This window comes from Schistocerca gregaria, chromosome 10 (genome assembly GCF_023897955.1).
Source record: "Schistocerca gregaria isolate iqSchGreg1 chromosome 10, iqSchGreg1.2, whole genome shotgun sequence".
In the NCBI taxonomy this organism is placed as follows: domain Eukaryota; kingdom Metazoa; phylum Arthropoda; class Insecta; order Orthoptera; family Acrididae; genus Schistocerca; species Schistocerca gregaria.
Genome location: NC_064929.1, coordinates 148,103,917 through 148,127,952, shown reverse-complemented (window position 1 = coordinate 148,127,952; position 24,036 = coordinate 148,103,917). Strand labels below are relative to the sequence as shown.

The window sequence follows — 24,036 nt, the reverse complement described above, 5'->3', positions numbered from 1 at the left end:
GTCCACTCATACAATTCCACTGTGATGCATTTTTTTGTCTTAGAGTGTGTTTGTTATTGGGGTCAACTCAACACTACAACAAAACAAAAGGTACATACTTCAACAATTCTCACTTCTTGATAGAATTAAAGACACAGAACAAAAAACAGACCAAAGGTGCAACAATAATACCATTCCTCTGTCATTATTTCTTTGGTTATGCAAATTAGCGACAAACACAAAAATGCTCTTTCCACTTTCATTGTATTGGTCCTGTTGGGCCAAACAAGAATGGCTCCACATAGTAACTGAAAGCAGGAGCTGCTTCACACTGGGGTGAGGTTTGTGTTGTGGTAACTGTTAACCAATATGGTCCAGGCCTGAGGTGCTCCAGTTTCCTTTCATAAATATCCTCTCTCTTCCTACCATATTGTCCTCCTATCTTTCACTTCTTCTTCTATTCTGTACTTGTACATAATTTTCAAACCACCCACCCAATCCATCTTGAACCCCCACAGTTTTCCATACATCTTTTCTTTCATCCTTTCTCATTGTTTTTAAGCTGTCACAAGACTACGTCTCCATGGTAATGGCACTTGAGGCACACTTGCTGGCTAATATACCCTTGTTACTCCCCAGCAGAACAGCACTGTATGGGGAGAACTCACTCTGTGCAGAAATTGGGTAATGTGTTGTCCACCAATATTCTAACATTTCTAGTGCTGAAACTAAAAAATATTACAGCAGAAAACTATTTATTAGCAATTGTGCTGAAAAATCACCTGCTGAAAACAATTAACATATTTCTTATTTTTACTTTCTTAATAAGTGTTACTCATTAAAATTAAACTAATAAAGTAGTACAAGTTGGTATTTTTGGCAACCTTTCTAAGGCATTTGACTCTTCTTCTTCTTCTTTTTCTTCATCTTCTTGCATTACTGCTTCTGTAGGACCATGGGTAGCCCCTTCATGGACTGCATTTTCCTCTTCTTCTCCCAGAACCTCTTCATTCTTTCTCCTTTTCTCTCCTGCTCTTCTTCCGTGATCTTCAGTTTCCGTTTCACCTGTCGGCTCCGCTGGTGACACTCTAATATTTTCCTGTATTCTTCTCTGTCATTGGTCTCTGGCATACAGGTTGGTGTATATTTGTTCCTCCAATTTTTCTTTCCTTTGACCTTGATCCCCAATTCCAACCAGTCCTTCCAATCACAACCCACTTGGTTCCTGTCTTTCCCCTCGTCCTCCCTGTTGTTTCCCACACTCTCTTCGACATTCTGTCCATACTCACCCTAACTACATGTCCAGCAAACCTTGCCCTTTTGAGTCTGATTTCCCCGGATATTGTTCTCATGTTCCGGTACAATTCTTCCCTAGGTCTTCGCATCCACCTCTCTCTACCTCTTTTGGGAACTAGTATTTTTCTCATTATTTTTCACTCTTCTTCCTCTAGTTATTCTGCCCCATTTCTTGCTGGTTGTCATCATCTCAGCAGCATATAATACTGCATTCCTCACTGTTGCCTTGTAGTGGCTTATCTTTGCCTCTATGGATATATTCTTTTTATTGTATATGTCTTTCGTCATGCAGAAGGCTGACCTCATCTTCTTTATCCTCTCTGTTATTCCCTCCTTACTCCTGTTACTTCCTGTTATAAAATCTCCCAGGCATTTAAATTTGTCTACCATTTGCACAATACCTTCTGGTGTTTCCCATTCTGCAGTGGTATTTAATGTCTTTGTCTTGTTATAGGCGATCCTCAGTCCTTGACTCATTTGACTCTGTGAATCACAGTATTCTTTTATATAAACTGAAATTTTATGGGATTGATGATATAGCCAACCAGTGGATAATCTCATATCTAAGCAAAAGAAAGCAGAAAGTTGTATTTAATAATTCAACCAATCTAGTCTGGGGACATTATTCTGACTAACTCAGTCTTAGATCCACTGTTGTTCATCAAATATGTAAATGATCTTCCATATAAAATACAACAAGCAGAAATAGTTCTTTTGACAGATGACACTAGTATTGTAATCAATCCAAGCACACATACAGAAACAGAATAAATGGTAAACAATGTTCTTAAAAGTATCTTTGACTTGTTTTCCTGCTAATGGTCTCACACTCAATTTTAAAAAGACACAAGATATTCAGTTATTCACAACTAGGCATACTACACCAATGATAAGTGTAACACATAGTGTTGAAGTAATAAATATGGTGGAAACTTCAAAATGTTAGGTGCCTGTATTGATGAGGAGTTAAATTGGAAAAGCACATTTTGGAACTCCTAAACCAACTTAGTTCAGCCACATTTGCACTTAGAAATATTGAGGAGGGACAAATCAGCAAGTTGACATATTTAACATATTTTCATGCAGAAGTGCCAGAGGGAATAATGTTCTGGGGTAACTCATCTTTAAGAAAGTAAGTCTTCATTGCTCAAAAAGAATAATATGCAGAGTTCACCCTTGACCATCTTGTACGTCTGTTTAAGGAATTGTGCACTCTGACTACTGTTACACAGTATATTTACTCCCTCATGAAGTCTGTTTCAAATAATCCACTGCAGTTCAAAAGGAACTATGATGTACATAACTACAATACTGGAAGGAAAAATGACATTCATTACTTCATATTAAGGTTGGCTTTAGCACAAAAACGGGTGCACAATGCTGCAATAAAAATTTTTGATAACTTACCTAGTGACATTAAATGCAAAAGTAAAATTTGAAAATAAACTTAAAAAGTTTCTCCTTGGCAACGCCTTTTATTCTGTAGAAGAATTTCTATTATAGTAATGTGTAAATGGTAGTGGCTAGGAATTACTCACTCACATCTGTACATTTCTTTTTTATTATTAAAAAAATAAAAATAAAAAATTATAAACATTCAGTGCATAGCCACATTTATGAATTAATTTGTAATGTGAATTTAAAATAGCTCATTACACATTATTGTGCTAAAGATTCACAGAACCCTAAACTAACTAACACCACCATCAATAACAGCAATGAAATTTTACTTACTGTGCAGAATCAGAATAGTAGGAAGAATATGTGATTAAACTTGTAGCTGATTCAGGGGTATAAAAGGTACAAAATGTAGTACACATTTGTGACACTTCTGGTAACGATAATAACTCCAACCCAACTGAGCACAGACCCAAACTGAACTCGGATGACAGATGCAGGTGTGGCATTTAATGCTGTTTTGACTCCATGCTAGAGTTCATAAACTGAGAAGGCTAGAATTTTGACGATGTGTGAGAACCTGTGACCAAATGTTCTCAATGGATGATATATCTGGATGATCCTGGCAAATTATAACTATACAAGGTGCAACAATAAAGTAATGAGACTCATTTTCTTCGCAAGATGTGGCAACCCTGCAGGCTTACGTAAGCACAATACCTTTCACCTTGGTCTATAAGCTGCTTCTAGTCCAAGCAGCACATCAATGCAACTGCTCAGTCATCAGTTGTGCTGGAATAAGTTAACACGTGTCTGTGTCTTTCGTCACGGAAATGGAATCGCATAATGTTGCGCAGTGGTATGCCATTTCTTTTTGCATTAAATTGGGTGAAAACACAACAACAACTTATGGTAAGCTTCAGAAGGCTTTTGGAGAGGAGGTAATATCAAGAGCTCAAGTTTTTCATTGGAATAAAATGTTTAGTGAAGGCAAAACGAATGTTGAAGATGAAGACTGCTTGCATGTCAAACTCGAAAGTAAAATGCATGCTTCTGTGCGTCTTTGATTCAAAGGGAATTGTTCATGAAGAATGGGTGCCTCCTGGACAAACAGTTAGCCAATATTACTACAAAGAAACTTTAGAAAGACTTTGTAAAATAGTTCTTCATGTCTGAGCCAACATTGCTGATAGTTGGATTCTGCATCACAATAATGTGCCATCCCATACTGCTCTGTCAGTACAGCAATTTTTAACCTCAAAACAAATTCCAGTACTACCACAGCCACCTTATTCATCAGATATCACTCTGTGCGACTTTTTTCTATTTCCAAGAGTCAAAATGATGGTCAAGGGACACCATTTTCAAACAAGACAAGATGTCCAAGAAGTTGTGATGAGGGTCTTGGAGGATAATACAGAAGATGAGTTCCAGAAATGTTGGCATAAATGGCAGAAGCACTGGAAAAAGTGCGTGCAATCAGAAGAGTACTACTTTGAAGGAGACAACACTAAACTTGACTAAAATGGTAAGCAACATTTTTTTTTCACATCAGTCTCATTATTTTATTGTTGCACCTTGTATGCCAGGCTATGACTCAAATGTGGAACCTTTCCCTTTCGTGGAGAGATGCTCTCCAACAGGTGACATTAACAAAGGATGACGTTAGCAGCAGGTTAAGGAACAGGTGTGGGGCAGAGCAAAGTGCAGGGCATGAGTTGATACCTGTGGTAAGGCACATAACAGCTACTGTCGAGAAAGTTGAGAGACTGGTTTTATTACCAGTGTACAAGCACCATCTGCTCAATAACTATGGTGGCAGTTTTTACTAACAACTGTAAGCAACGGATGTGTATTCAACCAGTCTGTTATGAGGAGGCAGTGTTAAGTACTGGATGTGTGGCTGTAGTGGGTCAGTGTTACTGTACCACAAATTGCAATGAAGCATTGAACAGTGATTCAATTTCATGTTTTACATTTGAGTCCATGAAAAATGCCTATGGTGATAACTGTTTTAATTGTGTATGAGTGTTTGAGTAATTTAAGCATTTTAAAGAAGGACAAGTGTCACTCAAGGACAATGAGAGGTCAGGGCATCCCACCTAATGTTCATCCAACACAGACATTGATAAAATTCATTATCTTTGAAAATCGCACAATTATCTCTCATGCAGAGCTATCCCCAAAGAACTGAACATCTCTAAATCAAGTGTTTAAGACAGTTTCCAAAATGTTTGAAGAAGAGGTAAGTATGTGGAAAGTGTGTCCCATGCTCCTTGACTCCTAAATAAAAACAACTTTGGATAATGGCTGCAAATTGATAAAAATTGAAAATACAGACTAAAAAACCATTATGAGTGATGAGAGTTGGTGTTATCAATAAAAACCTACCATAAAGTGATGGAATGGAAAATGTCTGTGATATTTCATCACGATCGAAAAAGAGGTGAATTATAAAAGTGAAACTGAGGACAATTCTCATTGCTATTTTTGATGGTCACAGCTTTATCCACAGGGAATTTATTACTATTGGCTTTACTGTGAATTCCCAGTATTATTTGGGTGTCATGGACTGGTTATGTGAGAGGATTTAGAGGGATCTTCAACAACAGTGGATGGGGAGAGGTTTCTTCTTGTCGCATGATGGTGTGCTCACTCACTTGGCTGCAGCTGTAGTGCAGTTTCTTGTGAAACAGTAAGTAGCAGTTGTCAGACATCACCCCTATTCACCCAGTTTGTCACTGAGTGTTTTTTTTAATTAATTAAAAATTTATATGAAGGGTTAATGCTTTGATGACATAACTGGCTTTCAAACCAGTGAGAAGCATGAGTTGAACATACCAAAGAAGGAGTATGCAGATAGTTTTACATGGGTGTATGAGTTGTACTCAAGTGGGGGAAACTATGCACAAGTGTTAAAACTACCATCTTAACTTTTCTCTATTTTTTATTAATCCAGTCTCAAAACCTTTTTGGACTGACAGTGTACATCAGTTAAAGTGTACTTACAGTGTCCATTCTCCTTCTATTGCATGCTGCTTTATTGTCAGCCATACATAGTATATGGCATCCAATGATAATTGCTCAATCTTATGATCTGATTTATCACAAACATTTAGCTGTCTTTTTCTGAATATGTCACAATTTTTGAAGTTATGGTTTGAATGGGACCTATCAGCACAGCTTAAATTCCTCCAAGCAAAACAATTAGAATTAAGGTTATAATCTCAACAGTCACAAATATTTGACTGCTATTTGGATTTTTAAGGATTTCTGAGGTGTTTGTTTTGTTATGTTTTAGGGTGCAAAAACAACTAAGGTCACAGGTGCACCCACACCAGAACTGTAGAACACAAAGACAAAGAGAGGAGTTAAAAATGATTACACATTAATCCCAATCAATGAAAGAGAAACAGCTAGAAATAGGGATGCAGAGAAAGGTCTATAAAATACACTATGGAGAAAAGGAGGTCATGAACTAAAAATTAAGTGTCCTTCACCATATTGCTATGATGGATAAAAAGTACAATGTGGTCAACAGCCTGCTCTTCATTTCCTAAAAACAGCCTATAATGCAGATGGCAAAAACAAATGAGAATGTAAGTGGTCAAAAAAAGGGCACTCCATCAGGGAATGGCAGACTATCAAAGTTTGAGCACGATAAGTGCAAAGTGGCAAGGAAGCACTGCTTAACAAATGGCGATGGCTAAAAAGACAGTGCCTGATTTGCAACCTAGCTAAAATGGTCTCCTCACAGCGAGAGGGCTGAGATGAGGTTGTCCAGCCACTGAGATACGCTTAATAACACAGAGCTTGTTACCGTGAAGGGAGGATCAGTGGTGATGCCAAAGGGATACCACCTGCTGACTGACAGAAATCATAGGAGGGAATGTAAGAACTAATGGGCTGCCTTGGCAGCAGCATCAGCAACCTCCTTTCCTATGAGACCAATGTGACCAGGAACCCACATAAACATCACAGTGGCTTCATCAAGAGTGAGCAAATGATGGCTCTCCTAGACTCGTTGTGCTAAGGGATGGATGGAGTACAGCACACAGAGGCTTTGAAGAGCACTGACAGAATCAGAGAAAATGATGCATTTGAAAAGCCACTGTTGCCAGATGTACTGTGTGGCCTGATACAGGGTGAAGAGCTCTGCTGTAAATATTGATCAGTGTTTCAGGAGGCGATACCAAAAAATGTTGGTGCCATTGGAAAAGGCACACCCGACACTACGGTCAGTTCAATTTACACAACGGTGCTATCGCAAAGGTCTGTGCAAAGGTGTTGAAAATGTAGGCGAAAGAGGTGGTGGTTAGGGTGGGATCTTAAATTGCTATGTGTGAAATAAAATATCAGATAACTGTATCAATGAATCTTAAGAAATCATGGACGAACAATGAACTTGGCTATTCAAATCTGATTAATTGAGTTCACTTCCCATCACTCATCATGTGAACTGTGCCTACCCATGGTAGCTGAGCGACAGCCGGCACGGTAACTCAGCGTGTTCGGTCAGAGTGTTAGATGCCCTCTTAATAAAAAAACTGAGTTAATAGATCAACGACAAACTGAAATGGGTGTCTTGCGACGTCCACACTGAGCAGATACAATGAACAAAAACGAGACAAAAAAAGTGGTCAGCATGACAGACTGTCAATCCCAAGGGCCCGGGTTCGATTCCCGGCTGCATCGGAGATTTTCTCCACTCAGGGTCTGGGTGTTGTGTTGTCCTAATCATCATTCTATCCCCATCAATAAGCAAGTTGACGAAGTGGCATCAAATCGAAAGACTTGCTCCCAGCGAACGGTTTACCCGACAGGAGGTCCCAGTTACACGACATTTATTTACATGTGAAGTATTACCAACAACGGCATCAACAGAAAAGATGTGGACACCATAAGTACACTTTTACCCATATGTTAAAGAAGAGAAAGCAACTCCTGTGATTCACAGGAGTTGAATACTGTCTCATAGTACGTCACCAGCTTCCCAGTGACTTTTAGTCACACAGTCAGCTGAAAGCTGATTGTCGATAGATTTCACTAATGAACATAATTTTCAATGCACTAAAATCCACTCTAAAGTAGTGTAGCTGTTACCTTGAGACAATCTGACCTATCAGCCTGTTGATGTTAGTGTAGGTCGGCCGGTCAATGCTGAGGTTCCTCCTGCAGATCTCGTAGATGGCCTCGTTGTCCACAATGAAGGCCACTTCACAGTGCTCCAGCGTGGGATGTGTGTACAAGATAGCATTATACGGCTCGACGACAGCTGTTGAAACCTGTTATACTTGTAATTTAGTCAGCGTTGTTACATATATATAGCACAGAGCACACTCTGCTTTACTATAAAGATGTTTCAAGATTACTGAAACTTGATTGTGAGTCAAATGATAACTGTAAATTTGTAACAAAAGATAAAAAATAAATCAGTGATATCATTTAAGTTTGTAAGTGTGTTTCTGTGTTGAATGTTCACCAAGTGACAACATTGCTCAGATGCAGATAAAGCTCCATGCAGTGAAAGTATGCAGCTGGCATCCTCTATTTTGGGCCTGCTTGTGTACTGACTGCTACAGTTTAACCATATGTATTGACGTACGAGCTGAACTACCCCCTGTATTGCCAAGGTAGAGCACTAGATTCCAACTGTATCTACTACATTCACAGCAACCAAAAATATACACAAAATATGTTAATTATCTTTTGACATATTTTGCAGTTCCTGAGCGATGTCAGTTACTTAATGTTGTCATAACAGCATTCAACAGGTATCTTGATTTCTGAGAAACAGCAGCAGAAATAGGTCACTACCATTAGTTAAGAAAAAATAGCTTTAAAAAACTCAAATAAAAAGTTTTTATCCTACAAGGTTTCCTATTGTAGTGCTATTGTAAACAGTCATTTATTGCCAAGACGGAATCACGGTGTATTATGTACTGTTTGTGGACTAATATTGCAATATTTTTGTCAAGGAATTGTTACTGAAGCAAAGTATTGTCTAAAACATAAACACCATGTAGATAACGAGTATGATATGAACAATATCCTCTGCACAAATCTATCAGTAAGCATGAAGAATTTACAATTTCCTTATCTGATAGCTAACAGCCTACAGAGTGAAAATCTCATTCTGGAACAGTCATGAGTGTTTGTTACCCTTGAGATTGGGTTAGTGAGTTGATGTTACTCAAGAATGCCTTTGAGGTAACAAAGGTATAATTCTCAGCACTTCACCGAGTTCAAACAAGATTGTGTAATAGAGCTATGAGAAGCTGGATGTTACTTTGTGATATTACAGAAGGACTTGGCAGCAATGTAGCCATTGTATATGACTGATGGCAGTGGTGGTCATGACAATGAACAGTTGAAAGAAAACTGGGTGGGCTCCAGATGGCCATGTGGCACTACCAAGAGGGAAGACCATCATGTTCAGTGTGTGGCTCTGGCACATTGTACTGCATCTGCAGCATCAGTTTGATGAGTGTCTGGCATCACAGTGACACAACAAACTGGTACAAATCAGTTACTTCAAGGAAGAGCTCTGAGACAGAAGCCCTGTAGTGTGCAAATCCCCTACCCCAAACCACCGTCATTTGTGACATCACTTATGTCAAGTGAGATCTCACTGGAGGGGCAAGGATAAAGGGAGGTCTGTTGTGGTTTTGGCTCAGTGCCAGTGATGGCTGTGTGTTATTTACAAGGAGTACAGTTGAAGGCCTGCAACCAACATGTGTGTGCTACATGCACTGAACCTACACCTAAAGTTATGCACCTGACTGCTAATTTGTATATCTTTCTGGTGATTTGATTTTTGTGCTGCCATTCATGAACAGCATTCCAGGGAGTGTCTGTCAACAGGATTATACTTGCCCACATACTGCCATTGTATCTGAACATGCCCTCCAGAGTGTGGACATTTTGTCTTTGCTTGCATGTCTGGGACACAATTGGACAATGATTCCAGCATCATCCACAAACCGCATTAACCATCCCTGCATTGACCAACCAGCTTCAACTGCCATGGAACTCCATCTGAAAAACTGATATTTGGCTCCTGTATAACACAATGAATGCATGTTTGAATGCTTGCATTCAACATTTTGGCAGTTACACTGGTCATTAATGTGCCAGCATTTCACATTTGAAATGGCTTACCTTGTGCTTAAATTAGCCTGTGATCTTGCAGTGTTAATCACTTAAATATGTTAGCTAGACAAATGTATTCAAAAAATTTCATTACTCTACATTAATTATTTTTTGATGCTGTAGTTTTTTCTATCAGTGTATATATGAAAACACAATTTCCAATTATAATTTGTAAATCCATCTACCCATGTGTTCTAATGAAATGAAATATCGTGTGGCTAAGACCTCCCGTCGGGTAGACCGTTCGCCTGGTGAAGGTCTTTCGATTTGACACCACTTCGGTGACCTGCGTGTCAATGGGGATGAAATGATGATGATTAGGACAACACAACACCCAGTCCCTGAGCGGAGAAAATCTCTGACTCAGCCGGGAATCGAACCCAGGACCATAGGATTGACATTCCATCACGCTGACCATTCAGCTACCGGGGCCGGACATGTGTTCTAATAATGCACATTCAATGAATGCATTATTTTAGTGTTATATAAGGGTCACTTCAAGAGAAAATAGATGAAGTGAGAGCAATTTTGTTGGCTAATAGACAGTTGCAGTAGTAATGGAGAAACTGAAACCAAAAATTTGCAAAAGTAAACCAATGTGAACGTATTTATCAATATATTCACTACAATATCTGCAGATTCCGCATAGTATCTGTTCTTTTTGGACATTTAAGAAAGAACAGAAACCATGCATTCATATAATATTTCTCAGTATTATGAAAATACTGAACTTGTGCTTCCAAACAGCGTATAATTCCTGCAATTTGGAAAATATGATCTTGTACCTCTCAGAAAACCCCTAGATGGTAAAAAGGTAAATAACAATAACTAATGACAATACCAGAGAAGGACAGTTGCTACACACCATATAGTGGAGATATCGAGTCGCGATAGGCACAACAAAAAGATTCACACAAATATAGCTTTCGGCCATTAAGGCCTTTGTCAACAGTAGACACACATACACACACGCATGCAAACACAACTTGCACACACATCTGCAGTCTTAGAGAGCTGAAACCACACTCTCTCAGACTGCAGACATGTGTGCAAGTTGTGTTTGTGTGAGTGTGTGTGCATCATGTGCGTATGTGTGTCTACTGCTGACAAAGGCCTTAATGGCCGAAAACTATATTTGTGTGAATCCTGTTGTTGTGCCTATCGCAACTCACCATCTCCGCTATATAGTGAGTAGCAACTTTCCTTCTGTGGTATTGTTACATTCCATCCTGGATTTTTCATTGTTTAATAACTAATGACAGTTCTATGTAATCCTCTTGTCAAAATATTAAGTACTTAATACACTTACTTTAATTTAACCTTGGCACTGATGCAGTCATGTATGTGTTGTAGACCTAAAGGATATTACACCAGAGTGGCAACATGTTTTGTTCTGACCAACAGGAATGCTGATTCATGTACTTCCACATGGTTTCTTTTCTGTGGGAATTAAGGTACTTCGTAAGCACTGCAGAATGTGTATTGTGCATGGGGGGTACCATGTCAAAAACTAATTGTTTTGTGCCAAATGTGCACAACAAATAAAATTGGGAATAAATATGTCTTTGGTTTCATTTGGTGCAATATCATGTATTTGTCTTAGTCATATAGCCTGCAAACATATTATGGATATTTCCTACACATGGTGATTGCAATTAAATTTTTGCTACTTGAGAGGGCCTCCATGAACAAAGAGTGATCATATGACAGTGAAACATTGTGGAAACATTTGTGAGGTCTTTGGGGAAGAGAAATAAGAACTAAGCCATTTGAAGAAACACATCTTAATTTCCACATGAGAGGATACAAATCTGGTGAGCTTGGTGGTCCAGCAGCTTGAAATGACTGACCAATGATTTGGTTGGCTCGAGGGAGAGGACAACAGCCAATTATGCCACAAATTATTGAAGAAGGTACTATTGACATGACTGATAATTCTAGATGCAATGTGCAGTCTTCAAGCAATGTCAAAACAGCTGAACATTCTGCTGACCATTTGAAAATTGCTGTGAACAATCACGAAACTTCACGTTACTTGCCAACATTTGCCACATGGTACAGAATTTGAGTAGACTTTGCTCTTAAAATTTTTGGAAGGGTTGAAGTATGGAACACTTTTTGGAGTGATGAAGCATAGTTTATGCTCAATGGGGTGGTGAACACTCACAGTTGACAGTTGTTGCACTCAAGGATCTTCACTGTAAATGGACATTCGTAGAGTTCCCCTGCATCAAAAACATGACACTGTGTGGTGTGGCTTCATGGCATAGTTCATGATAGGTCCATTTTTCTTTGAGCACCTTGGATCCCAAGGACAAAGTACACACAGAATGCATGGCAAATGTTATTGTGATCAACTTCATCAACATGTGGTCCCTGCTCTATTGGAGGGTGGTGCTTTGGAGTCACCTGTTTTGATGCATGATGGAGCTCCACCTCATGTTGCTCATGAGGTCACTCAGTTACTCTGAAATACATTCGGAGAAAACCAAATCATTGGCCAATTGTTCCAAATTGCATAACCACCAGAATCGTCAGATTTTAAGTCTCTTACATGGAAATTAAAATATGTTTCTTTCTGACAGAATGCGGTACCTAATACATTCCAAAACAACGAGCATAAAAACAAGATTCTTCCAGGGTTCATACTACAGGTTCTATTACTGATGGAAAGGTAGGATCAAGTGTTTAAGATAGCCATTGCAAAAGGGCCCATTTGTATACCCAATATAAGGATCATCTCAGTTTCACTATCCTACAGTACAGCGTCAAAGTACAAATGTTGCACACTGTGAGCTAACATCCCAAAGATGTCCAGGCTCACATGGGGTTCCCCTTCATTGAAATGTCTTGGCTCAAACTTGTCTAGAGCTTGAACCACACATCTTGTGTTACAAACCATAAATTAGACACTTGTGACCCTTTGGTTAAATTGTCTCACTGATGGCAAGTTTGTGAAATACAAAGTTAATATAACATATAATAACAGTAATAATAATATTGGGAACTAAATTAATGATTAATAAATGATGTAGGCCGCCCAGTTGAAATTTGGTTAGAATAATGTATATTCAAAAAGCAAACTAATAGCATATCCATTTGATGCAGTTCAATCAATCACAATTTCATTGCAAAATCCAAGTCTGGTTCTCCACCTCATCATTTACACAAAAAGTTAGAGTTCCCACCAGCTGCAGGTGCTCACTGCTCAGAGACTAACTCCCGCTATACCACACAACACGAAATTTTCTAAGTTGTTTCACTTTTTAGCTGCCTGAAGACCGACTGTTTGCATCTTAATCCAAACTGTACCATTTGGTGTCTCCAGCCAAACTTTCTGCTTTTGCTTCTGCACCAGCACTGCCCTCTGCCCGTCCCTGACTGCACTTATGGTGTGCTGAGCATTGTCGCTCAACTGACTAGTGCAGTTCCCTTCCCTGAAGCTGTTCATCTGATTGGATACAGCTTATTCTACATTATTTTACATTTTATCATATTTAAATGAGCAAAGCTTGACCACTTTCACATTCTAAATAAAGTAACATCTCAAATTTGATTGTCACAGCCAGTAGCCTTGCACCAATGTGCTTTGTGATAAATAAATAAAGAACAAAAGTAACTGTTATGCACTAAACTTTGCAACAAATATTCTATTACCTAGTGATTCAATAAGGTGTCATGCTGTCATCATTCAATGTATTTTGTGTGGAGGAAATGATGATCTGATGTTTAACTGAAAATACTGAGAATTTAATCTCACTCTATCTTTTAAACAAATGAAGTTACAGAGTTGATATTTACAACATTTGTCATTTTAATGATAGGCTTCTATATGAAACATTGATTGCTAACATTGCCTAAAGCATTCAAATTTTAGCATTCAGGTCTTTGTTACAAAACTTATGAATTTTACTTTAACAGTAAATCCTAAACTATCATAGATATAATCAATGTTCAAGTTTTATTGGGATCACCATGAAAATTTATGGGGGATGGCAGATTAAAATTACAGTGGCTTTATTTCCTAATATGCTACAGAATAAATGTTTCCCTTTATGGCCAATCTTAGGCCTGCCATATTTAACACTGGTACATGTCACTATCCACAAACAGCTTCTGTTGGGTTTCCCTACGACATAGGTTATCGTCTGTCTCACTTGCACACTACAGCACTGAAGCATCATTCAGCATAATAGACGCCTGTGAATTTCCCCATCTCATGGTGAATCTGTGCTCTTTATGGCACACAGCCCTGAACAACAGCATTCATTTCACAATTCCTGAAGGCCGACTATTTCGGCCATATACTTAAATGAGAGCGAAATGCTCGTTACTTTACAACACTTCCTCCTAGATAGGAAAATGGAGCTGATTGGTAGGATCCTTTTGCATTTAATGAGGTCTACAGTGAGCCTTAAGTGGCTTATATGGGAACCTTTAGTGCATAGGTAGTTCCTTAGAAAACCCCATAAAAAGTTTTTTTTCCATTTTTTGTACCAAAACTGAGCCATGGATTCCAAGATGGCTAAGCACTGCAAAAGTCTAAATTAAAGAAAAAAAATAGAAATAAAATAAATAAATAAATATTTCTAAGGTCCCTATCTCAAACAACCTTCAATTTTTTTTATGTCTTTATCCATTGCTGTGATACAGAGGTTACCCTACTTGCACATATTAAATATCCATTTAAAATCTAGTGTGAGGCAAAAGTGTAGTTTATGAAGTGACATACTGTGGAGAAATATGCTGTAAATTGTCTCCATTATCATCAGAAGGGTTCTGGGAAACCCGTGTTGTAGTGCTGAAGCACAAGCAAAATTTTTATGAACAAAAAATTCAGTCTGAGGTGTAAAAAAAAAAAAAAAAAAAAAAAAAAAAAAAAAAAAAAAAAAAAAAAAAATTGCATTACTTCAGTTCCACATAAGTAAATTATCAGAGCTTCACTGACCCATAATAATCTTTTCATACAAGTGACATGCCCTACCGTGGCAGGGAAAAGAAGGGAACCAGTGGAGAAATGCTCCTATCAGAGCCCAAACGAGGTTAATTTGCTCATGGTTACTTAAAAGGTTCTGACTGAGAAGTGGGATACATAGACAGGTGTTACAATTAGGGGAGCTTGTGAGAGTGGAAGGTGAGCTGCTAGTTAAAAAGAGTGTGAATATATTCACATGCCAAAAGTTTTTGGAACATTTTTGAAGATGCTGAGGTAAGTAGAATGATGAAACTGGTACCCCACTTCTTAGTAAAAGTATTTGAAACAGGAGCATATGTACCTTTTTGGGCTCAGATAGAAGCATTTTGCTGGTGGTGGTTTGTTTGTTATTTCTCTTCCAAACATCCTTATAAATGCAGCCTCAAAGTTTTATTGTACTATGATCACTCGTCTTTCATGGGGGCCCTCAATCATCAAAAGTTTAATTATAGCCACCCTGTACAACACAGAAAGAACCTGAACTGCACCAATAAAATTTTGGAGGTTGCACAGGGATATTTTTTTAATATTTTGGCATAATGCGCATAATGGGACTTTTAGTCACTAGTGGGTCATTGCAAAATAATAGCATTTCATTAACTTTCTTACCCACCTTCACCTTTGTATCCATATTGCACTGAAAATGCAGGTGATATGTCTGTTTGTCTTGTCTGGAAACAAATTTGTTCAATTCCTTCACAGTACTTACTGTTAAAAACAGTAATTCCCATTCTATTCTTTGTTCACCAAGCTTGCATTCGGTACTGTTTGATTCTGTCTTGAGTTTGTTTTTGTGGCAGTGTTGGTTGTACGCCCCCTTAACATTGATAAACAGTAATATGAACAGATTTACTGGTAAAATAATTGGCCAATATGCCCCTTGTGTACAGGATCACCAAATGCAGTGGAAAACCAGCACAGTGACATTATGCTGCACTTTTCCAATAGTGACTGCAACCACATAGCCCACTTATTGCTGAGGACAGTTCACCCATAAACAAGAATAACCAATAACATTTCTGGATAATAACATACAATAGAACTGATTTGTTTCAGATGAGCCTGTGCACAACTGGGCATGGACATTTTCATCTTTGTTGTTCTGTGAATACTGTAGCTGATGTTACGAAAACAGGATGTTTATACACAAAACATTGTGGAAATAGTTTTTCAGCAAATGGTTCATGGAATAGTGTATTTTATTACTGAAGTTATTTTTGTCAAAAAAGAGAGAGCAATGAAACTTGGTCGATGTTTTCAATACATGTGTGCTTGTGTTGCTGATTTCTGCTTCACACATTATTCATATATTTTTGTAATTTGTTGCAGTCACTGTACTAAATAGTTGTCTTGGCAAATAGTGTTACTTGCTACAATTAAGTATATGTCCTGTCCTTAAAAGGCCATTTGGCGGCATGTCAAAAGGGATGCATGGAAATTATGTTACAAATCACTGTTGGACACCATAACCTCAATGTCCATTCTCTATTCTGAACAAAGTTCATTATCACTCACTGTATGGTGTGGTCTTTGCCTCTTTGCCACTGAATTTACAAAAGTATTGTTAACATACTCTGCTCTCTTCCTAGGTTCCTGCCTATCCATTCTCAGAAATTGCAATACATTCAGTATAAACAGCAAAGTATTTGTAACAAGCTAGTATACAAACATAATTGCTGGTCGTTTCACTTTCAGGAGTTTCCTCTCTCTCTCTCTCTCTCTCTCTCTCTCTCTCTCTCTCTCTCTCTCTCTCTCTCTCTCTCTCTCTCTCTCTCTCTCTCCCCCCCCCCCCCCTCTCTCTCTCTCTTTTTTTAAAAAAGAAAAAAAAAAAGAGTTAAGTCATAAAATCAAAGAAAACTGTTCCAGAGATATCAAATTGAATGTTGTGGGACATACTTCTGTTGCATGAATACAAAAAGAAAAAAAAACCATGTAGTGGGTCACAAACCTACTTCCTGCAATACTGAAACACCATAATCATGTGTCTGTAAACACTAGACAATGCTGTTCATTCACATGCAACTCTCTGCATTACTACCAGTTAGCTTAGGGTCTCCTAGAGCCTTTTTACTGCTGTGATGTCATAAACTGACATTTAATTGTAACAAATCATAACAAGAGTGGTCTTTGTCATTGTTGTTGTTGTGCTCTTCAGTCCTGAGACTGGTTTGATGCATCCCCTCCATGCTACTCTATCCTGTGCAAGCTTCTTCATCTCCCAGTACTTACTGCAACCTACATCCTTCTCAATCTGCTTAGTGTATTTATCTCTTGGTCTCCCTCTACGATTTTTACCCTCCATGCTGTCCTCCAATACTAAATTGGTGATCCCTTCATGCCTCAGAACATGTCCTACCAACCGAATCCTTCTTTGAGTCAAGTTGTGCCACAAACTCCTCTTCTCCCCAATTCTATTCAATATCTCCTCATTAGTTATATGATCTACCCATCTTATCTTCAGCATTCTTCTGTAGTACCACATTTTGAAAGCTTCTATTGTCTTCTCGTTGAAACTATTTATTGCCCATGTTTCACTTCCATACATGGCTACACTCCACACAAATACTTTCAGAAACGACTTCCTGACACTTAAATCAATACTCGATGTTAACAAATTTCTCTTCTTCAGAAATTCTTTCCTTGCCATTGCCAGTCTACATTTTATATCCTCTCTACTTCGTCCATCATCAGTTACTTTGCTCCCCAAATAGCAAAACTCCTTTACTACTTTAAGTGTCTCATTTCCTAATTTAATTCCATCAGCATCACCCGTCTTAATTTGACTACATTCCATTATCCTCATTTTGCTTGTGTTGATGTTCAACTTATATCCTCCTTTCAAGACAGTGTCTATTCTGTTCAACTGCTCTTCCAAGTCCTTTGCTGCCTCTGATAGAATTACCATGTCATCAGTGAACCTCAAAGATTTTGTTTCTTCTCCATGGATTTCAATACCTCCTCCGAATTTTTCTATTGTTTCCTTTACTGCTTGCTCAATATACAGATTGAATAACATTGGGGAGAGGCTACAACTCTGTCTCACTCCCTTCCCAACCACTGCTTCCCTTTCATGTCCCTCGATTCTGCCATCTGGTTTCTGTACAAATTGTAAACAGCCTTTCATTCCCTGTATTTTACTCCTGTCTTTGTCATAAACCTTCAATTATATAACATATTTTCATAACATGCAAGTTATAATACAGAAACAACAAAAATGATGAAATCCAGTATGGTGTCTACAAAAAAGCAAACAACAGCAGTCTTGTAACCTACCTGAATGCTGTGAAATGCTATTGGCTATTTTTGTTTTGGGCTGAGCTGTGCCTAATGGTAACTCATTGCACATATTTTACACAACATTTGGTTCATAGGACATCCACAACTAAGGGACATAATAATTAATTTAGAGAGATTCACTTAAGTTGTGCAAATATTTATCTAATTCATGACTGGTTTAGAGTTTAAAATCCTATCTTCAGGTGTATGAAATTATAGTGTTTGGTAATACATAACATCAGGTCAGGCCAGTCATTGCAGGAGTTCCAATCATTCCAGGTTGGCAGAAATTATTTGCCACTGTCAGTGGCGGATGGCATTTGTGCCATGTGTCTGCCCAGTGACAGACAGTGTCTGCCAAGATGCATTGATTGGAACTCTTGCAATGACTGGCCCTATCACATGTTATACATTACCAAATACTATAATGTCAAACACCTGAAGATAGGATTTTAAAAACTCAAAACTGGTTATGGTTCAAATAACTATTAGTACAACTGAAGTGGATATCTCTAAATTACTTTTAAATCTGTTTGAGGGTCATGGCATTATCTGTGTTTTGTGTTGTACATTTTGGTGATCCCATATTACAGGCTGTTTCACTTTTCTGAAGTGATGATTATATTACTACTCAGCAATGAGCAAGGGTCCCATATATTGAAATACTAGAATGTTTTTATGCTAATGGCCACATTATGTATCATTATTTCTTGCATTTACAAATTTTGGTCCCTACCATGTGAATAGCAGTTCCTTACCTGAATCACATGACGTTATGACTGTGACGTGTGAATGATATCTGTACTATCAAGGGAATGATGGAATAATTTCCTGAAAAGTACAAGAGTTGATAATATTCAGGAGTATAGTAGGAAGTGCTCCCACTTTCTCTCCACTACAGTACTGTTTGTCACATTTAACAAATATTTTAACCATTCTTTCACAGTTCCTGCACATATTTTAAATTAACCATCAATCACTGTACATTATCTTAGTGCTACCCACTACCCTGATTCTCACAACTGCCTCATATAGGTGACGGACTTCATTTCCATTTGATCCTTTCCTTCTTTCTAATCTATTTCACCAGATAAACATTTCATCTTAAGGCTTGCTTTGACTACTTCTGTCTTTTGCACAAGTTTTTGCATTTACAGTGTCTTAGTTATTTTACTTTCACACTTCTAACTTTCTGTATTTATGATACCTACTTTCCTCAGTAATTTTTTCCTGTTTCTGACACTTTGATATTATATCTGTTATTTTTTATATCTCACATTTTTAATTACTATCTCTTTTTTATTCTGCTGTCAGTTTTTATCTGGTCCAGCCCTGCTGAGTCTTCCAAGACTGAAGCCATCAGTATATTTCATCTCTATTCCAAAACAGTCTAGACATCTTTTTCTTTCTTTCCCTGTGTATAATAACTTTATGACATTCTCAGCAGTTCACTGTAGTCAACATTTTCTGTGTACACACTTTTAATGTTAGTTAAAGGAAAAGCTGATAAAAGTTCAGTAATATAAGCATCAATCATTGAAAGAAATTTCAGCATCAGTACATGCAGGATTTGATATTCCTTTTCTAACTGACTACAACATCACAAATCAGTGTCACATACTTCTAAAGACAACATGGTTCATTATTTTACATGCACAGTGGTAAAACTGTAATTTTATGATCTGTTTGAAAGTAGCACAACTATATATTAAAGATGGAAGAACAACAACATTATGAAAAGGATAGGTAGCACACCTTTTGTTGTGCCATACAGGTGTACACTCAAAGTCTTCTCTATATGGCCAGAAGTGATCTATCCTTTTTGCAATAATGTTGTTATAATTATTCAAGTAATCTGATTAACTTGTTTTTAATTTTTAAAAATTACAGCAGAAGCAAGTACATGTAATTTAGTTCTTTGTATTACCTTCTGTGTTTTATGTGACAATACTTAGTCCTGTGCTGGTTACGTATGAGGCTTTCTACTGGACATAAGCAGGAAGCTTCACCTTGTCAATCTGCCATGGCAAGCCCACAGATAAGGAATTACATATAAAACATACTGGATTTCTACAGATACAACCATCATAGTGTGAATTCAACAGCTACTGTGAAACATGTACATGCTGAAACTACATGTTTCAAAGTATATTAAATCCAATGAATTTCAAATGAGCTATGAAACTGGCATGAATAGGCAATTCATGCTTCTTGAGGCAATATTAATGCTCTAAAATCGTGAGTTGTGAAAACTGATTGAAGTAATTAGTTTAAATTGCTACGAATAGCTTTTGCTTTTAAAATTTTAATTTTATTTGTATAAGCTTTCTTTAAAAATAACACAGCCATATTTATAAGAATAAGTTTTGATGCGTACATGTGTATAACAGCAAGACACAGTGTTGCTGAAGACTAAGTAGAAGCAATAGAAATATAAGTATATTTTTCAGAAGTTATTGCTTTCGTACTAATGGTGACCACAAAATGTGCCAATTGTCTCAACTATTTCTGATTTTTCTGGCATTTTCTTACTGAACATTGTACTATGGTAAGATCATGTGGAAGGTGTCTTTGACCGCATGATTTTCATTGAGGAAATTGCTTTCCAAAATAAGCAGCTTTGGACTTGGCCATTTTTTAACCTCCTTTGATCAAAATAACAGAAATATGTTTGTTAGAGTGAATTATTGTTTTCACTGAATGGTTAACACAAGGGTAATTCTATAATTCGTGCCCCCCCCCCCCCTGTTTTTTTACAGCCATTGATTAATAATTAATAGAGGAAAACACACTTTTAGTTGCTTCAACTTCATTCCTTCTACACATGTGTGAAGTTTTGGACAGTTCCAATAGATGGCAGAGACATAGTGAAAAATTAAAATGATGTTTATGGAAGACATCCATTAAAAGTGATTGAATTCTGGTGACCATAAATAAATTATTGTGTGTAGTGTGTGGGAATGACACAGTTGATAACAGTACTGTTAGACAATGGTTAAAGTGAGTTAGAGCATCAGGAAGCACAGAAATTGACTTTCATGGTCAACCACATTTGGGACGTCCTGTCACACACACACAGCATCTGACATGATGAATTGTGTGGATGCCACTATTTGTGTAGATCATTTGGCCCTCCAGTTATTACTGTGAACTGAAATTGTGTGTGTATGACAGACTCTTGCATATTGAAAGAAATGCTCAAGATATGTTCCATGAACAGATAAGATTCGAAAAAATTCACTTTGTCTGAATTGTTCTAGCAACTTGAGGCTAATGGAAAGACTTTTTACTCGCTGATTATTGTTAGTGATGAAACATGGGTGCATCCTTTTGAGTTCAAAACGAAAAGTTAGTTATTGGAGTGGCACCACCCACAATCACAAAAAAAGAACAAATTCTAGACTGCAACCTCTGCTGGCAAAGTCTTGATGGCAGTGCTTTGGGATGGTGATGGTGTCATTCTCATGAATGCTTTGCCAAAAGCTTTGACCATTAATTCTGAGGCATATGAGAGAATTGTGGACAAACTCAAGAATTGTTTCCTACGTGTTCCATCTGACAATAATCAAAAAGAAATGTTGCTCCAACAATGTAATGCATGCATACACTAAAGTCTCAAAACTGGGAATCCATCACCAAATTCTGTTGGTAATCTCTGAGTCACAGACCCTATATCCCAGACTGGTGCCTTTAGAATTCCATCTTTTTGGGTCACTTTAGGTACTTGGGACATACTCTGAAGATGATGAAAGTATAATTCCTGCAATGAAAACATGGCTATTATACAGAATAATATGTACCTTTAACCAAGAGAGAATATGTGCTCTTACACATTTGTTGGAAAAAGGCCCTAGAATGTGATGGAGAGATGGAGGCTATGTACAAAGAAATATTGACATATTGTCACCAAATTCTAACTCCTAAGAATGAGTATGTTCTGACAAGAAAACTGTGAAACATTATGTACTTAATGACCCTCATACAAACTAGACTGTGATTTTCTTGCTGTGACAGATAGTGTAGTGTTAAGTGAGCTGCCATTTTGATGAATTCAGTTTTATGCAGCATATCTTGGCTATCTTGGCCCTATTACACACATGAGCTTCTCACTTGTGTCAACAGAGAGCATAGGTCTGCTTGATAATGATGAAGACATCAAGTGCACAGGGTGAGTTGCATAAGGACTAACAGCTATTCTGTTTAGTGAACAGTTGAAGATATGCAGTATAAACTCCCATGAGTGGGGCTCTTAAGGCATGCTCTGCTACTGCATCAAGCCTTTTGACTGTTGACTTGCGTCCACAAAAGACATTCACTTAAACATATGTATACATTTGAAATACCTTTTATAAGCCTCTTGTGATACTTTAGAAGTTAGTACATTGATATTGTTTAGTTTCATTTACTATCTACTCCATAAACAGTAGGCTAAAGAGGAAATATCTTTCATTCTAGTTGTGTATGTCTACCTTCCTGCTACAAATAATGATGAGGCGTGGCACCAGAGTTCCACCTGGTGATGTTTACACTCCAATAGCTGATTTTTACTACCTCACCTTTCAGCTTTTCCACATTTCTTGGAAGCTTCTGCAAAAAGTTTCATTGCCAACATTAACAAGTGTTACAGCACTGTACTTATCTTTTCAAGAGTTTTTGAATGTTGCAAAAGAAGTAAATTGTTCCATTAAAAAAATCATATTTACTTCAATATCTGTGTTGTTAAAGGACAGGGAGTAGCAAAAAAGCTGAGTTGCGATAGAGTATTGTGATAGACTAACAATTTGCATCTGTATGCCAGTTTACTAGGGCCACATTTTGACATTCAACATTTGTCTCATGATATGATAGGATGTACAGTATTTTTGGTGGCTGGTTAGCTTTAGATGGATCAAGAAATCTCAATAAGATGGAGCTTTAGTGTTTTTTGGTGGATGTGAATGATTATGGAAGGTGATCCATAAATAGGTGTATGTGCTATCATAGATGACAGATAACATCTATGCAACTGAAACGTTGGACTGTGGAGAATGAAACAGAAAGATATGAAAACTTTTCCTTGATGCATTTGACATCTCTGAAGGTTCTCCTTCTTGATGGAACCTACAGAACAAGAGGAACGAATGATGAATGAATGAAGTTATGGAGGAATGAATACAGTCTATCTAGGACTTGCATCCAGAACATGTAGATGTTATAAATAAATCCAAACCAGAACACAGTTTTAGGATATTTGAATGACTGGGAGTGATAAGTCTGGGTGATTCATAAATAGCTTGGGATATGTGTATGAAATGAAAAATAAATGTCAACATCTGGGAAAGTGATCATTGAGAGGAAGAGGACTGAGAGAAAAGCTTTGGAGAGAAAGTTTTGATGTTTTGGAGAAATGAAGAGACACTATATTCATCTTGGGACCAGACTATAAAGATTTCATCAATAAATCTGAAGTATTGAAGATGAGGGTTTTAGCATACATGAATGGTAAGGTACATTTGCTGTAAATGATCCATGGAGTAATGAAAGATGGAGATATTCATACACAAAAAGACTGAAGTTAATGTTTTAAATAAATGAGGGCAGCATAACTTGGCCCTGAGTCTAGGATCTAAAGACATGTGATCAATATATCTGAGTAGATGAGGATTTTAAAATACACTACTGGCCATTAAAATTGCTACACCAAGAAGAAATGCAGATGATAAACGGGTATTCATTGGACAAATATATTATAGTACAACTGACATGTGATTACATTTTCGCGCAATTTGGGTGCATAGATCCTGAGAAATCAGTACCCAGAACAACCACCTCTGGCCGTAATAACAGTCTTGATATGCCTGGACATTGAGTCAAACAGAGCTTGGATGGCATGTACAGGTACAGCTTGCCCATGCAGCTTCGACATGATACCACAGATCATCAAGAGTAGTGACTGGCATATTGTGACGAGCCAGTTGCTC

The 24,036-nt window shown here is 37.6% G+C and overlaps 1 protein-coding gene across 1 annotated transcript in view; it reads right to left on the bottom strand.

Moving 5' to 3' along the window:
- LOC126293530 (tubulin alpha-3 chain-like) overlaps nucleotides 1-24,036 on the bottom strand; it is a 224,273-nt gene that overhangs the window by 66,032 nt on the left and 134,205 nt on the right. The window contains exon 5 of the mRNA XM_049986795.1: nucleotides 7,777-7,958. Within this exon, the coding sequence (XP_049842752.1) occupies nucleotides 7,777-7,958 (182 nt within the window). The remainder of the gene's footprint in view (nucleotides 1-7,776; nucleotides 7,959-24,036) is intronic.